This window comes from Heterodontus francisci, chromosome 3 (genome assembly GCF_036365525.1).
Source record: "Heterodontus francisci isolate sHetFra1 chromosome 3, sHetFra1.hap1, whole genome shotgun sequence".
NCBI classification, from domain to species: Eukaryota; Metazoa; Chordata; class Chondrichthyes; order Heterodontiformes; family Heterodontidae; genus Heterodontus; species Heterodontus francisci.
Window position 1 is genome coordinate 32,561,352 of NC_090373.1, and position 17,646 is coordinate 32,578,997.

The 17,646-nt window shown below is 45.4% G+C and overlaps 1 protein-coding gene across 4 annotated transcripts in view; it reads left to right on the top strand.

Moving 5' to 3' along the window:
• The window catches only part of fbxo16 (F-box protein 16), a 61,538-nt gene that overhangs the window by 25,725 nt on the left and 18,167 nt on the right, over positions 1 to 17,646 (top strand). For 3 of the 4 annotated variants that reach the window (XM_068017245.1, XM_068017237.1, XM_068017263.1), the window contains 2 exons: positions 12,792 to 12,998; positions 14,228 to 14,392. In XM_068017245.1, the coding sequence (XP_067873346.1) occupies positions 12,792 to 12,998; positions 14,228 to 14,392 (372 nt within the window). Of the gene's footprint in view, positions 1 to 3,866; positions 3,977 to 12,791; positions 12,999 to 14,227; positions 14,393 to 17,646 lie in introns of all 4 variants that reach the window. The other variant, XM_068017255.1, reaches the window with a different exon arrangement.

A 17,646-nucleotide genomic window follows, 5' to 3' on the forward strand; every position in this document is an offset into this window, starting at 1 on the left:
CGTGGCACTGGTAGCAATCCTGAGATTACTACCTCTGAGGTCCTACCTTTTAACTTAGCTCCTAACTCCCTAAATTCTGCTTGTAGGACCTCATCCCATTTTTTACCTATATCATTGGTGACTATGTGCACAACAACAACTGGCTGTTCACCCTCCCCCTTCAGAATGTTCTGCAGCCGATCTGAGACATCCCTGACCCGTGCACCTGGGAGGCAACATACCATTCGGGAGTCTCGTTTTCGACCACAGAACCGCCTATCTACTCCCCTTACAATCGAATCCCCTATGACTATAGCCCTTCCACTCTTTTTGCCGCCCTTCTGAACAGCAGAGTCAGCCACGGTGCCATGAACCTGGCTACTGCTGCCTTCCCCTGGTGAGCCATCTCCCTCAACAGTATCCAAAACGGTATACCTGTTGTGGAGGGAGATGACCGCAGGGGACACCTGCGCTGCCTTCCTGCTCTTTCTCTTCCTTTTGGTCACCCATTCCCTTTCTCCCTCAGCAATCCTAATCTGCGGTGTGACCAATTCGCTAAACGTGCTATCCACGACTCCCTCAGCATCGCGGATGCTCCAAAGTGAGTCCATCCGCAGCTCCAGAACCGTCATGCGGTCTAACAAGAGCTGCAGCTGGACACACTTCCTGCACGTGAAGGAGTCAGGGACATCAGCCGTGTCCCTGAGCTCCGACATTGAGCAAGAGGAGCATAACACGGGTCTGAGATCTCCTGCCATTTTTAATCTTAAACTTAACTTAGTCTGAAACTTAGAAAAAATGAAAAAGGAACGAAAAGTTTTTACCAATCACACGATTAAAAAAAAGTAGAAAAAGCCTTACCTTATCTACACACCACCGAGTCCTTTTTTTTTTGGTTAGAGGAGGAGGGCGGGTGGGAGACACTACCCGTGTAGTTTCTCGGGTTCAGAAAAGGCCCAAATATATAGGGTTTTACTTACCCAGCAGCCCCTTGGTCCGCCGAAAACAAAAGGGAATTAAGTTTAAGCTGAAACTGACCTTCCCAGCTGCTCACTCGCTCACACTCTCTGCTCCCGAATAAGCTGCTGCAATGAAAGGTAAGTTATTTTAAACGGCCCAAATATATAGGGTTTTACTTACCCAGCAGCCCCTTGGTCCGCCGAAAACAAAAGGGAATTAAGTTTAAGCTGAAACTGACCTTCCCAGCTGCTCACTCGCTCGCACTCTCTGCTCCCGAATAAGCTGCTGCAATTTACTATTCCTAATCTTCACCTACACTGAGCCAAGATCCTTTTTCACTATTGTCCTTATGTCATCCTTTACTATCAGGGTAAACCTCCTCCTCTTCCATTCTGTCTGTCTTTTCGAAATGTTGTGTTACCATGTCCCTGTAACTGCGATTAGATCTAAATCATTTATCTCTATTTATGCCACTAGTTCATCTATGCTTGGACCAAGAGCCCCTTAGTACTGAGGTGACTGTTGTCTCATGATAGCTGTGTCCTCAGAAGAATTTGCTGTGAGCTGCAAATCTTGTGTGGCTGCCTGGACTGGCTAGCCCTACCTCCTCTGTGCTCAAAGAAGTAAGGCAGGGACAGCAGCACATGTCACTGGTGGGCACAAGTACCACTGCAGTGGTCATGCAAGCTCACCACTAGCCCTAAGGAAATTTGGGTTCTCTGTGGATGAAATTGGTCCATGCAGGTTACATGGAATGGGCTGATTGCAAATTAGCTACCTGTTTTACACTATGCCTGATTTCCTTTGTCATTCAGGCACAATATAAATTCGCTATCAGCATAAACCACTTTAACCCCCTCTGTCTTTGTATCTTATGTGACTTTCTATCTCTTGTCACATCTGTGTGTGTTTGTCTCTTTTATTTTTTTTGACCCTTGTATGTTAATAATTCCAATAGGAATAAGTTCGGGTAGGTTGCATCTGTAACCAAAAAACACCCACAGGAATTCATGTGTAATTGGCATTCTTCAAATGAGAAACCACAAAGATAGATGCGAGGGAACTGGAAATGTTACACGAGACAGTAGGTTGTTCTTGGCTAAGGTTGAGGATGCGGTATCTAGTACGAGCAACACAGGAGGAAGTTGTATCTGATCTGTGTCTTACTAGGAATGTACTGGGTAACAAAAATAAGAAAAGGTGTCTTAATCAGCACATCTGATTAATAAATAAGTAAATATACCAGTACTGAAGTGGGCCAGAAAATATATTTGGTTAATTATTCTGGTTCAGTTTTTTTTTCTGTCAGTCTCACAGACCTCTCATAAGCTCTCAATTATCTCCTGCTGAAGAATTTCAGACAATCATGACTGTGCCGTTCTCCGTCATTTTACAAGTCTTAACTCATCCACCATTTCTTTCGTAATTGCACAAATCATTTCCTCCCTGATTCAATTAGAAGTTACTTGATTCAACAATAACTTGCACTTACCTTTGTCGCAAAACGCCCTTTGGCGCTTCACAACTGGGGCAAAGCAGGTGACTGAGCAGGGGTGAGGAGAAGACTTAGGGGGGTGACTGCAGGTGTGGAAGGATGAGACTGACACTGAGAAGGAGCTAAGAGAAGAGTTAGTGGAGGTGAGAGAAGGCTTTGTGGGAAGAGGACAGCACTGAGACTGAGCAGGAGCTCGGGGAATCTTAGAATGATTCAGCACATATAGGAGGATATTCAGCCCATCATGCCCGTGCCAACTCTTTGAAAGAGTTATCCAATTAGCCCAATTAATCAGCAAAGTGAAAAGAAAGACCTGCATTTACACAGCACCCTTCATGACCTCAGGATGGCCCAAAGATTAGGAGTGGTGACTGAAACCATGGGAGGAGTTGGGGCGGGTCAGTAAGTGAGAATGACGCTGAGCAGGTACTACAAGAATAGCTAGGGTAACTGACTAAATGCGTGGTGAGGTGACTGAAAACGTGGAGTGTAAGTCGGTGCATTAAAACAGGTGATATTGGGAGTAGAGCTGTACAGCGCACCACAGAAGAGAGGAATGAGACTGGCCGGGTAAGTCAAAGGCCAGAGGGAGGAGGAGGGACAGTGCACCACGTGGACAGTCATTTAGGATTTCAAGGTTTTTGACCAGGGCAATCTTTTTTGCTATGAATATTGCAAAAGTAGAAAAAGGATGTGAACAGGAATGGGTGGGAAGAAGTGGATGTGACAATAATGTTTGATAATCTTAGAAAGAAAGGGACTTTAGGGTTGGAATGGTCATTAGAGAAGATGGAGAGGTCGAACGTGGGATTTTTAGGGAGAGGATGGATTTTAGGGAGATGGTTAATCGTGGCAGTAATGAAAGGGGGAATAACAGTTTAAAGAAAGGGTCGGTTGACAATGTCCAACCATTGGGTCAAGAGACAAAGGGCTGAATTCTATGTTGCCGCCACCGAGTACGGTGGCAGCTGTAAAAGATGGCAGCCCAAATGCGCGTGTTTAATTCCGCGGAGCTGCTGTGATCTTATATGCGACGGCTTGTTAACATGTCTGGGGCGGACTGACCCCCCGATGACATGGAGGGAGCGGGAGAGCTGTCCCCGGCAACAGTGTCCGGCGCCACTGCGTGGGCACCGGTGATATTTTAAAGGTCTTAGAGCCCTTACGGACAGTTTAAATGATTAAAGGGACAGTGCATGTGAATTTATTAAAAATAATTGCAGAAATATTCCCAGCCCTTCTCCCACCTGCCCAATAGCATTACATGCCATTCCTACCCTTACCCCCCCGAAATACATAACTTGAATATATGACCTGCCCCCCCCCCCGCAAATTTCAGAACCTTCCCATCACCCCCTAGACCAATCAAGTAAGTTTGACCCTGCTCCCCCATCCTGCACTGATCAACTTACCTCCTCCCCCTTCCCCACAGGTGTCACGCCTCTTTTCCCTGGAGGGGGATCCGAAGGCACATCAGTGCCAGCCGCTAGGATGAAGATCGCGGCGGCACATCAGGTGGCAATGGGAAATTTATTAATGTGGGTAAGTTAATTATTTTACATATTTAAATTGAGGTCCCATCGCTGAGTAGTGGGGAGTGCCGCCCACAAGATCGGGATTGCCTCTGCCGGCACCAAGGTCCATGGCAGACCTTATCAGGGGCAATCTTCCTGTCCACCCCCCGCCACGGATCCCGATGTTGAGGCCCCTATAAAATCCAGCCCAAAATATCAGTAGAAGTGGAGAGAGTAGAGGCAATGGATAGGGTAAAAATTGAGAGGGAGGAGTTACTGAAAAGGCTGGCTAAGCTTCGAGTAGATAAGTCACCTGGTCCGGATGGCATGCATTCAGGTTGCTAAAGGAAGTGGGGTGGAAATAGTGGAAGGGCTTGCCATAATCTTCCTATCTTCCCTAGATATGGAGAAGGTGCTAGAGAATTGGAGAGCAGCAAATGTGACACTCTTATTCACGAAAGGGTGTAAGGACAGTCCTAGGCCAGTTAGTTTAACATCAGTGGTGGATATGGTTTTAGAAGCAATAATCAGTGGAAAAAATCAATAGACACTTGGAGAGGTTAGAGTTAATTAAGGATAGCCAGCACTTAGTTGTACAAGGGAGATCATGCTTGACTAATCTAATTTAATTTTTTGATGACGTATCTGAGAAGGTTGATGAAGGAAATGCAGTGGATGTTGTCTATATAGATTTTAAGAAAGCATTTGATAAAGTACCACATAAAAGATTGGGTAACAAAATTGTGACTCATGAAATAGGAGGGTCAGTGTCCAATTGGATAAAAAATTAGCTTAAGGATAGAAAACTGCGAGACTTGGTAAATGGTTGTTTTTCAGATTAGAGGATGGTAGACAGTTGTGTTCTCCAAGGGTCAGTGCTAGGGCCACTGCTTTTTTTGCTACATATAAATGACTTGGAACTTGGAATACAGAGTAGAATTTCAAAATTTGCCGATGACACCAAACCTGGAGGTGTAGCAAACAGTGAGGATGATATGAACCTGTAACAGGAAATAAATAGGTTAGCCCAAGGTTGTTCAACATATGGCTTGCGGCCCAGAATCTGACCTGCCAAAGGTTTCCATCCAGCCTGCGAAGGATGAGAAATTTCCACTGGAAATCCGCCATTGGCTTCTTCTAGCCCGCCAAAACTTCCTGTGACTGAGAATGGCTGCAGCATCTTTACTTACAATGGAGAGATACCTCACTGTGCATATCCTCCTTTACCAAGATGGTGGACGCTCTTCAGTAGCTAATGTTCTGGCTCTTTCAGTAAGATGGCAGCACCTGGGCTCAGCTGCATGACTGCCGGTGCTTCCTGCCCGCACTCCATTCCCATCGTGGCCTTCCTGGCCTTGAGCTCGGGCCCCAGGCCCAGCACTGGCTCTGCCTGTGTATGGACCTGGCCTGGGGCCCCAGGCCCTTCATCTCCACCACTGACACCAAGGAGGAGCCGCATGAGCAGGCAGCAGAGCGCAGGCCCGGGCCCTGGGAGCAGGGTGCTGAGGTAACCAGGAGTAGTGTACTGGGGTATTTGGGCCCTGGGGGTGAGGTGGGGAGTGGGGGGTCACAGAGGGACAGGAAGAGAGACACACACACACACACACACACACAAAAACACAGAGACAGAGAGAGAGACAGAGACACAGAGAGAGAAACACAGAGACTGAGAGTGAGAAAAATTAGAGAGACAAAGACACAGAGAGATACAGAGACAGAGACACAGAGAGAGAGACACACACAGAGGCAGAGAGAGAGACAGACACAGTGACAGAGAGAGGGAGAAAGACAGAGAGAAAGAGAGACAGAGAAGGGAGAGAGAGAGAGATCAAGATCACTCCTGACAGATGGACATCTATCCAGAACACTCCGCATTGCTACATCAACTGTGCAGGCAGACGCTGTCTACTTCTGCAGGCAAAAACAATGCCAGGTATTTCACTTAATCAGTGTTCGACATAGGAACGAGAAAATAAGTTAATAAATTAGTCTTCTTTAAAGCTTGTTCACAAAAATGTGCATCTTTTGTTGTTTTGATTAATAGTAAGATAAATTTCTAATACCTTTACCTTTCTGAAATTTGCTTACTGGCCCCCTGTGTAGGACAAAAATTATAATGTGGCCCCTCACATGAGGGGTTAGACACCCCTGGGCTCGCAGAATGGGCAGATAGGTGACAGATGGAATTCAATACTGACAAGTGTAAGGTGATGCATTTTGGCAGAAGGGATAGGGAGAGGCAATATACACTTAATGGCACTGTTCTAAAAAGTGTGCAGGAACAGAGGGACCTGGGCATGCATATGCATCGATTTATGAAGGCGGCAGAACATATTGCGAGAGCAAAGCGTATGGGATCTTGAGTTTCATAAATAGAGGCATTGAGTACAAAAGCAGGGAAGTTATGCTGAATCTTTATAAAGCTCTGGTTAGGCCCCAACTGGAGTATTGCATCGAGTTCTGGTCACCACACTTTAGGAAGCATGTCAGGTCCTTGAGAGGGCGCAAAGGAGATTTACCAGAATGGTTCCAAGGATGGGGGATTTTAGTTACAATGTTAGGTTGGAAAAGCTGGGTTTGTTCTTCTCAGAGCAAAGGAGATTGAGAGGAGATTTAATAGAGGTGTACAAGATTATGACAGGTATAGGAAAAACTGTTTCTATTAGCTAATGGTAGAAGGACTTCTTCTTGGGCCTCCTTATCTCGAGAGACAATGGATACGCGCCTGGAGGTGGTCAGTGGTTTGTGAAGCAGCGCCTGGAGTGGCTATAAAGGCCAATTCTGGAGTGACAGGCTCTTCCACAGGTGCTGCAGAGAAATTTGTTTGTTGGGGCTGTTGCACAGTTGGCTCTCCCCTTGCGCCTCTGTCTTTTTTCCTGCCAACTACTAAGTCTCTTCGACTCGCCACAATTTAGCCCTGTCTTTATGGCTGCCCGCCAGCTCTGGCGAATGCTGGCAATTGACTCCCACGACTTGTGATCAATGTCACACGATTTCATGTCACGTTTGCAGACGTCTTTATAACGGAGACATGGACGGCCGGTGGGTCTGATACCAGTGGCGAGCTCGCTGTACAATGTGTCTTTGGGGATCCTGCCATCTTCCATGCGGCTCACATGGCCAAGCCATCTCAAGCGCCGCTGACTCAGTAGTGTGTATAAGCTGGGGGTGTTGGCCGCTTCAAGGACTTCTGTGTTGGAGATATAGTCCTGCCACCTGATGCCAAGTATTCTCCGAAGGCAGCGAAGATGGAATGAATTGAGACGTCGCTCTTGGCTGGCATACGTTGTCCAGGCCTCGCTGCCGTAGAGCAAGGTACTGAGGACACAGGCCTGATACACTCGGACTTTTGTGTTCCGTGTCAGTGCGGCATTTTCCCACACTCTCTTGGCCAGTCTGGACATAGCAGTGGAAGCCTTACCCATGCACTTGTTGATTTCTGCATCTAGAGACAGGTTACTGGTGATAGTTGAGCCTAGGTAGGTGAACTCTTGAACCACTTCCAGAGCGTGGTCGCCAATATTGATGGATGGAGCATTTCTGACATCCTGCCCCATGATGTTCGTTTTCTTGAGGCTGATGGTTAGGCCAAATTCATTGCAGGCAGACGCAAACCTGTCAATGAGACTCTGCAGGCATTCTTCAGTGTGAGATGTTAAAGCAGCATCGTCAGCAAAGAGGAGTTCTCTGATGAGGACTTTCCGTACTTTGGACTTCGCTCTTAGACGGGCAAGGTTGAACAACCTGCCCCCTGATCTTGTGTGGAGGAAAATTCCTTCTTCAGAGGATTTGAACGCATGTGAAAGCAGCAGGGAGAAGAAAATCCCAAAAAGTGTGGGTGCGAGAACACAGCCCTGTTTCACACCACTCAGGATAGGAAAGGGGTCTGATGAGGAGCCACCATGTTGAATTGTGCCTTTCATATTGTCATGGAATGAGGTGATGATACTTAGTAGCTTTGGTGGACATCCGATCTTTTCTAGTAGTCTGAAGAGACCACGTCTGCTGACGAGGTCAAAGGCTTTGGTGAGATCAATGAAAGCAATGTAGAGGGGCATCTGTTGTTCACGGCACAAGGGGACACAAATTGAAGATTTTGGGCAAGAGATGCAGGGGAATGTGAGGAAGAACTTTTTTTACGCAGCGGGTGAGAATGACCTGGAACTCACTGCCCACAAGGGTAATGAAAGTGGAGACAATGATTTCAAAAGGAAATTGGATGGGTACTTGAAGGAAATAAACTTGCAGGGCTACGGGGATCGAGTGGAGGAGTGGGACTGATTGGATAACTCCGTGGACAACGAACATGGGCTGTAAATAACTCTATGACTCTGTTTGGCTCAGGAAGAAGTTGAGGGGGCAGTTGGTGGGTATTTTGGAAGAGTTAAGTCTAGCAAGGGGTTCCCTGGAGATGAAATGCACTTTCTGATGGTTGTCAATGGCCCTCAGCCAAATGGTTATCTTCATGTGTGAACCTGAACACTGACTGTTGGTGGGCCATTCAGCTATGGGGAGTGCTCTCACAGTCAAGGCCAATCACCACATCCAGATGACTGTCCACAAAATTTGGCACTTTAGCGCCCGGTTTTTTGATGCTACTAACTGCCGTTTTTGCTCCAAAATGGCATTCACGATGTGGCAAGTCTGCCAAAATTATGCAGATAAGGCAGATTGTGACTTTAATCAGTGTGTAACATTGATTTCATGTCAGTGCTGTCATTTTGGAGCTCAACACACCAGCTAACACTGTTTCTTAAACGTGCACAACTGAACAAACGTTCAGCATCAGGAAGTACCCACCCCCCCACCCTCACCCCGCCAAAACTGCTATTTAAAGGAATCATCATGACTTTCAGGTTAGTTGCTGATTGATTTCTAGAGGCTCTTTCTGTGATTGAAGATGTGTTTGGTGGTTTCTAGAATTCTTTAAATTTGCAAAAGTCTACAGGAAGTGGTGTGACACGTGCTGAAGGACTTTGTACTGACTTCAAGGATCCTGCACAATACACTTGCTCCCAGACATATACACAGGAGTATGTAATCCCCTTGGACTACAGCATGACAGAGAGAATGAACAGAGGTATTGCAGAGGAGGACAAGCTGCTACAAGAAGGAGATGGAGAAGGGGGAGAAAGACTCTCAGCTGGAGGCCATATCCTCCCAGGGTGATCAGGGAAGAGTTCTCCAACTTGAACCTCAGTGAGGAACAGTGGGCGGGATTTTGTTCTCAGCCCATTGTCAGGTTCCGAGGCCAGGGGTGGGGTGGGGGGAGGGGTGTGGCGGCCGCCACGGAGTCTGACACCGGGATTGCCAGGCCCAATCTTGCCAGCGGCAGCGAGGCTCCGTGGTGGCATCTCCACTTCTCTGCGACGGACCATACTTTAAATATTAAAAATAGCTCGCTGCATAAAGTTAAATGTAACACCCCGCAATCTTACTTAAGTTTAGAATCTTGAGCACGTTGTGCGGCACTCAAGCACCTTCACTTTCCTGTCCAGGAGAGGCTTTGTGCCACCTCTGCGAAAGGAGTCAACTCTGCATTATTTATTGTATTGGGGCGGAAGGGGTCACTCTATATTATTTAGTGTCTGGGGGTGCAGGGGTCAACTCTGCATTATTTACTGTATGGTGGGGGGGGTCAACTCTGCATTATTTACTGTATGGTGGGGAGGGGGGGGGGGTGTGAAGGGATCAACTCTGCATTATTTTGAACTGTTTGCAGGCTGGCAGCCTTTGAAAAATGGCCAGCACCTGCTCCTGCATCAGGTGACGCCATGAACGGGTCCCATGTGGGGCTGCCAGCCCCACTGAAGTTCTCATCTGTGTCCTGTACAGCAGAATTCAGGTATGACCTTGCCCTCTGGTGAGCTGACACCTGCGCTACCCTTGGCTCCTGCCCTGGCTGTAGGCCAGTTGTCTTACCACATGCAGATCCCGCCTGTAAGCTATTCTCTAAAGTATGCACAGTGTCAGTGTCTGAGCTGGTGGCTGCAATTGTGAGAACGAGTGACAGTGTTTCTTCCTGCTCTACAACCTCTAGCTCTTCCGCAACCGTTTGGCCAAGTTGCAGTTATAGGGTATCTGAAAGAAAGGCACTAGTGTAGGGTTGTGGTGAGGGGAGGTGGTGGTGGGGAAGCAAGAGGTGCATGTTTACACCATCTGCACCTTGTAAATCAGAAGAGACTGTGGGATGAGGAGGAAGGGGAATGTGAGAAGGAGGAGTCGGTATTAGGATACCTTTATCTTTGATGGTTTTCAGCCCTGCCGCTGGCCATGGCCTCAGTAATGGCCGCTCCAATGATGGTGAGCAACATCTCTTCCATGGGGGTAAGGACTTGTAGATATGCCTATCCCCTGCCGGTTAGCACTGGTTATGCGCCACCTTGTCCTGCAAGAGAAAGAGAAATGTGCCAGTGAGTATGATGTGGCTATCATGGTTGAACAGTTGGCAGTGTATGCAAGCTGTGAGATGTGAATATGAAGTTTGCAGCAGTGCTAAGTTTGTGACGGTGAGTTGAAGCAATGAATTTTAGGTATGAGTTGTGATTGATAGATTCTTGGTAGGAGAGAAATTGTGGGTACCATGTCCCACTGCCTTCTTAACATTTGTCTGGAGGGCCTGCTGGCCCCTTGTGGATAGATCACATCTCTCCTTTCCTCCACCAAGGTGTCCAATACAGCGTTAGAGAACCTTGGAGCACACTTTTTCACCTGGCGCACCGTTATTCACTCTTCTTTCTGCTCAGACCCCCTTCCACAAACAGTTTCAGCATCTGCTGCAGTCAGAATGCACCTCCCCTTTAAGCGGTGCAGGCTGGCTTTAAGTAGTGCAGGCTAGCTTTAAGTGTTGCTAACCTCGTACAAGCTTGGACCCCTTGTTGACATGTGCAGCACTCAACAATGCGTTTAGTGCTTGCTGCATACAGCAATCAAGCAAATTAACTGGCAGCAAGAAGTTAGTGTGCTGTCTGCATCAGAAGCAATAGGTGCGGGTTACTCATGCATTGCAATCTCATGCCCCGTTTTTTGGTAGCTCCCCAATTTAGCCCCCACCTATTCTCCGTCCAGGGTTAGTGGGTTATTTTTCTCCCATTCCTGTCCTTGGAACACCAGTGTCATTTGTAGCATGCCTGTCATGTCCTGGCTGAGATTGTTTAACTCAGCACAGACTAGGAATTGAACGTGGGGACTTGCTGTGGTTTTGATTTTGCTCAGTATTGGCTGCATGTGAATCTGATCTTGACACATATGTAACGCTTCCCCCCTCCAGGTGATATTACAAGTCTGAGCCAGTCCATCATGTCCAGTTGTACAAGCTAGTTAGCAGATCCTAATACCTGTTCTCCCAGTATGGGGTACAGCAATAGAAAGCTATTTTAATGGTTATGGAGTGAAACCCCAGCTGCTGAGTTCACTATTTTAACCTCAGCCATTGTAAAACACACTTTTGGCTTTTGTGAGGTACATTTTTGTACATTGACGATCTAGCGAGGTTGTACAACACATTCCTCAGAGTGACCTATCTCTTTGTGCCATAATATGTCCTACCGTGCGATGTGGAACTGTGGTTCACCTTTACCTCTTCGTCTCCCACAGGCATAGACTCAAGCTCCAAAATAAATGCATTCCTTTCATACCTCTCCCAAGTGGCTGTATGCACTTGGATAGTGAATGTTGGAGGCATATTAGGCAGTGAGATTCACTCAGTACCCACGTACACACACTTCCAGCAGATAGTAATTGGGACAAGTAAACCTAGTTATTTTTCTCCGCTTCCTCACTCGGGACACTGAAACCAATCATAGCAAACCTGAGCCTCCCAACAGAACTTGGCTAACTCGGTTTATGCCAGGGATCAAAATTGGGATTTTCTTGGTGATCATGGCTCAGTACCACAGCAAGTGTATTTCCCTGCCGAGAGAGCCCTCGGGATTGTTATGCTTTGTCCTTAATTACTCTTCTCATGGATGTGCATGTTGTTGATTCCCAATTAAGTGAAGTACACTTGTTACTGCACATACCTCTAAGAGGCCTCTGTCATGCCAACCCATCCTCTCGGGTGCAGGTTTCCTGATATGGAGAGAGCAGGAAGAGGAAAGAGTAAGAAGACTTATCTACAAAGTAGAAAATCAACAAACAAACAAAAAAAACATTAACTGCAGAATTTCTTCCTTGAACATGTCTAGGTGATGAAATCAAATTATGTACATTTATAATTTTTTCCCAAATATTTTATCTTCAAAAAATTACTGGTTGATCCCAAGTGGCTTTGCACACAAGAATAGCAGACGGGTGAAAGGTGAGGACGGAGGAGAGGAGAGTGGAGGAGAGAAGAAGAGGAAGGGGGAGGGAGAAGGAGAGAGAAATGGAGAGGGTGAGGATGGGAAGGAGACTAGGGGGGTCAAGGAGAAAAGCAGATGGGAAATGGAGACAGAGAGGAGGAGGTGGAGAGGAAAAGCTTTGGAGGGGGCATGTGAGGAGAGGTAGAAGGGATGTGTGCAGTGGGTTTATGGGAAGGTTAAGGGGAATGAGCGGTAGAGAGGAGGAGAAGGATAGATTATAAAGCAGATGGCAGGGAATGGAAGGGGGAGAGGTGTGAACAGGAGAGTTGGAGGGGAGAGGCAGGGGAGAGGAAGGTGAGGGTGGGAGAAGAGATGGGGAGAGAGGAAAGGAAAGAGGTGAGAATGGAACAGGTGGGGATGGGATAGTGGTGGCTCACTATTTTAATATATAATAGATATTTTAGCTATAGCAATGTGGATGGTATCATTAGGGAAAACTAATATTACCATGTTGATGATAAGTGGGACTGACTTTTTACTTTCCGTCGTTTCCTCATTCAGTTCGACAAGTGGACTGATTCACAGCGTCGTAAGATTCTTCTCAGCCTGTTTGAAAGATGTTCTGTTTCTCAGTTGAAATTCTGTGAGCAACATTTGCGTAGCAGAGTTCCTGCGGAGGCTCTGGACTTCACTTGTTTCCTTCCCAGAGTGCTGGCTTTGTATATCTTCTCCTTCTTGGATCCAAGGAGCCTTTGCCGTTGTGCACAGGTAACATTAATCAGAAGGTTTAAGGTGGTATTTTCACAAATAAAAAAAAAATCTGCCTTTTGTTCCTTTTAACAGTAACACTAGTTCACCAATTAATAGTTTGTGGAGTACGTAGGCACTTGCAGAATGGGAGAATTCTCTCATCCTTACCTTGCTCTCTGTGCAGCTTGCTGCAGTTGAGGATACCCTGATCATGTATCATCACACAAACTCCAAGTGTGTTCCTGCAGTATGGAGCTACTCCTACTCTGCTGGGGAGTGGGAGCAGCTCCAAGGGGCCATCTTCAGTGCCTTCACGTCTAGGATTATGTCCATCATTTGATGAAAATATGAATATATTTTGATTATTCCTGAAGTCAGAACAACATTCTGGACTTTATGTGCTAAATCTGGACTTGTACAGCCAGTTTCTACCTGTTAAAGGAAGAACGAACTGGATGGTTCTTTCAAAAAGCAGGCATAGGCATGATAGGCTGAATGGTCTCCTTCTGTGCTGTATGATTCTAGGAAGGTAATGTGGTAAATATCTGCCGAATAGAAGCGGTAAATTTAGAACTCTCAACCAACGTCTTTTTGGGATGTGGCCAATACTGGCAAGGCCAGCATCCATCACACATTTAGACAGCTCTCTCACCACCTCAGGATGTCCCAAAGCACTTTACAGCCAATTAAGTACTTTTGAAGTGTAGTCACTGTTGTAATGTAAAAAAAGGCAGCCAATTTGTGCATAGCAAGGTCCCACAAACAGCAATAAGATCATCGGTTTTTAGTTGTTAATTGAGGGATAAGTATAGGCCAGGACACTGGGGAGAACTACCTGCTGTTCTTTGAATAGTGCACCTGAGAGATCAAACAGAGTCTCAGTTTAACATCTCATCTGAAAGATAGGCGCTCCAACAGTGCAGCACTCCCTCAGTATTGCACTGGGAGTGTCAGCCCAAGTCTCTGGAATGGGACATGAACCTCAACCTTCTGACTCAGGTGAGAGTGCGAGGAACTAAACCAAGGCTGCCGCCTATTCTATTACGGTGACATTCCTTGAGTGTGATGTTAGTGAAGTGCAGAGTGGCCCCAGACGTACTGGGACTCGAGCACTATACTGTAGAATTGTTTTATGGCATGGGCAGCTTGAGACTGATGAACACACAGGTTTGCACGTGTTCGTTGTTGGCATTTCTGCTTCTCAGAGTTCATTGAAAATGATCTGTGTCCTTTCTGCTGTGCCCTAGGTGAGCTGGCACTGGAAGGATTTGGCTGAATTGGACCAACTCTGGATGCCCAAATGCCTGAGACTGGGCTGGTACATCAGCTTCTCACCAAACCCCTACGAGCAAAGAATCTGGAAGAGGCACTACATTGAAATGGTGAAGGAACTGAATGTCACCAAACCAAAGGTTAGTAACATATTCCTATGTACATGAGAAATTTATTGCATTCATTAATTTGATAGCTGTAACTATACTTACATTTCCAATATTGAGACAGATAACATACCCTGTATCTGAAAACCTAGGAAAAGTTGTAGAGGTGTTTCTAAGAAAAGAAGGACCAGCTGTCATATTATGCATACAGTATGGATACAGGTCTCAAAACTAGTAAAGGAATGTTAATTCTCTAAGAGCCAAATAGAAAATATAAAAAAGAATGAGCTTAAAAACATGGCTATCATATATTATAAGAATTAATGTATGGTTCATTATTTTGTAGAGCAATAAATTTGCATTTTTTAAATTGAAGTGTTTGACCCTGTGACGGATCCTAAGGTCAGTACAGCCTTTGTTTTTACTGAATTTATAACTTGGTGTGAGCACTGGAATGTTTAAAATGGAAAATATCTGAAAGCTGCTGTGACTTCAGTTCCTTTGTCTTAGCTCAAGAGCCGGCTGGCAAATCACGATACACACCTCAGGGAGTATTGTATATTAATTTCAATTTTAATTGGCCAGTTAACAGCATTGTTAAAAAGACGTGATTGAATTCTCAATCATAAGGGGGACACACAGAAACAAATGATCCAGGACATGATTCTGAGTAACTCATCTGGTTAGGCTCAGTGCTGGGTTGAGGTTGTTTATACCTGTGGATTCCTTATGGGGCAGAAATTTGTTCGTGTAACATGGCTTCTGCCAGTGCTACACAGACTTCATAAATTTGCCAGGAGCAGCCAGTGCTGGTTGCTGATACCTGCGCAGCCTATGCAGGTTGCTTCAATGATGTCAATGAACGATGCCACACACATTGCGCAGGTAGCGACCCATGGTGCTGGCTGACTCCGAGGAATTGATGCAAGTCTGCATAGCACCTCTAGAAGCAGCACTATGCTTATTAATTTCTCCCCCATGTCTCTGCTCTGCCACTGCAAGCTGTTGTTTAAATGTGGTCAGTTTCGATTAAGCACCTTAGGACGTTTTGCAGCGTTAAAGATGTTGCATAAATGCATGTTGTTGTTGTTGATTAATTGGGATGGATGGCATTATTATCCTTTTTTTGCTAGTTTTCAGGCAAGTAGGGAGACTAATGCCCCACATTTTTCAGTTTCCTATTTCACTGTGACCTTATGCTAATTAAGGACAGACAGAGCATGCAATAGGTCATTCTTAAGTTAAAGATTTCCATCACAACTCATGATCACATTACTAAAGAGGACTGCCATGACTTCAGAACCTGTTTTGGAATAACTGGACTGAAGTACCATGTTATTTATTATTTATCTTCTGATTCATGCTTGCTTCTGTATAATCTTAGTTACAATAAGTTTGATTAGTAATTTTGGTCTGAGCTATCTGATCTGTCTCATATTTCCTCCTACTTATCCCTTGGAGAATAGTGTGAAGTAGTGGAATAGCAGCTAATAGAGGGATGTTAGATCTGTACGACAGGGGGTTTTATGGGCTTTTACAACCTACATGGTGTGGAGGCTGGGGATCACCCACACCTACCAGACATGAGAATTCTGTAGGATGTCAACCCGGAATTCAGAGCTGGAGCTTCAGTCTGCACTTACTGGGACTGTCTGAAGCGGGGTTCAAACCCTGCACCTTCTGACTCGGAGGCGGGAATGCTACCACTGAGCTGAAAGCTCACTCCTAGCATGTTGGTTTCAGTTGATTTGGAGAGATCTGGAGGACACAGTGGGTAGGCCATAGTCTTTACAATGCATAACCCCAAAGGTAGAATGTTTCAATATTTCCTTTATGGCACTATCTTGTATGTTTCAAGCATAAGGTCAGATTAGTAACATAGGTACATGAGGAAGCCATTTAGCCCCTTGAACCTTTTCCACGACTCCAATGATGATCTGGGACCTTTTCCTCATATCCCTTAATACCTTTGGATAACAAAAGTCAATCAATCTCAGATTTAAAATTAACAATTGATCTAGCATTAATTGCATAAAAGCAAAATACTGTGGATGCTGGAAATCTGAAATAAAAACAAGAAATGCTGGAGAAGAGAAGCAGAGTTAACATTTCAGATCAGTGACCCTTCTTCAGAACTGGCAAATATTAGAAATATGAAAGGTTTTAAGTAAGTAAAACGGGGATGGGACAAGAGATAACAAAGGAGAAGGTGTAGATAGGATAAGGTCACAGAGAATAACCGACCAGAATGTCATGGAGCAAAGACAAACAATATGTTAATGATGTGTTGAAAGACAAAGCATTAGTACAGATCGGGTGTTAACGGACTGAAAACTGAACAGCCGCAAATACAAACATGAAAAAAACAGTGGGTAGGCAAACTGAACAAACTAAGATAAAATAAAATAAAACAACCACAAAAAAAATATAAAAAAGAAAAATATAACTAAAAATAAAAGTAAAATGGGGGGCCCGTCATGCTCTGAAATTATTGAACTCAATGTTCAGTCTGGCAGGCTGTAGTGTGCCTAATGGGTAAATGAGATGCTGTTCCTCGAGCTTGCGTTGATGTTCACTGGAACACTGCAGCAATCCCAGGACAGAGATGTGAGCATGAGAGCAGGGGGGAGTGTTGAAATGGCAAGCAACTGGAAGCTCGGGGTCATGCTTTCGGACTGAGCGGAGGTGTTCCGCAAAGCGGTCACCCAATCTGCGTTTGGTCTCCCCAGTGTAGAGGAGACCACATTGTGAGCAGCGAATACAGTATACTACATTGAAATAAGTACAAGTAAATCGCTGCTTCACCTGAAAGGAGTGTTTGGGGCCAGGGATAGTGAGGAGAGAGGAGGTAAATGGGAAGGTATTACACCTCCTGCGATTGCAGGGGAAGGTTTATTTTTAGTTATTTTTTTTGTGTTTATTTTATTTTATTTTATCTTAGTTTGTTCAGTTTGCCTACCCACTGTTTTTTTCATGTTTGTACTTGCTGCTGTTCAGTTTTCAGTCCGTTAACACCCTGTCTGTCCTAATGCTTTGTCTTTCAACACACCATTAACATATTGTTTGCCTTTGCTCCATGACCTTCTGGTCGGTTATTCTCTGTAACCTTGTCCTTTGTTATCTCTTGCCCCACTCCTGCTTTACTTGCTTAAAACCTTTCACATTTCTAATATTTGCCAGTTGTGAAGAAGGGTCACTGACCTGAAACGTTAACTCTGCTTCTCTCTCCACAGATTCTGCCAGACCTGCTGAGTATTTCCAGCATTTCTTGTTTTTATTAGCATTAA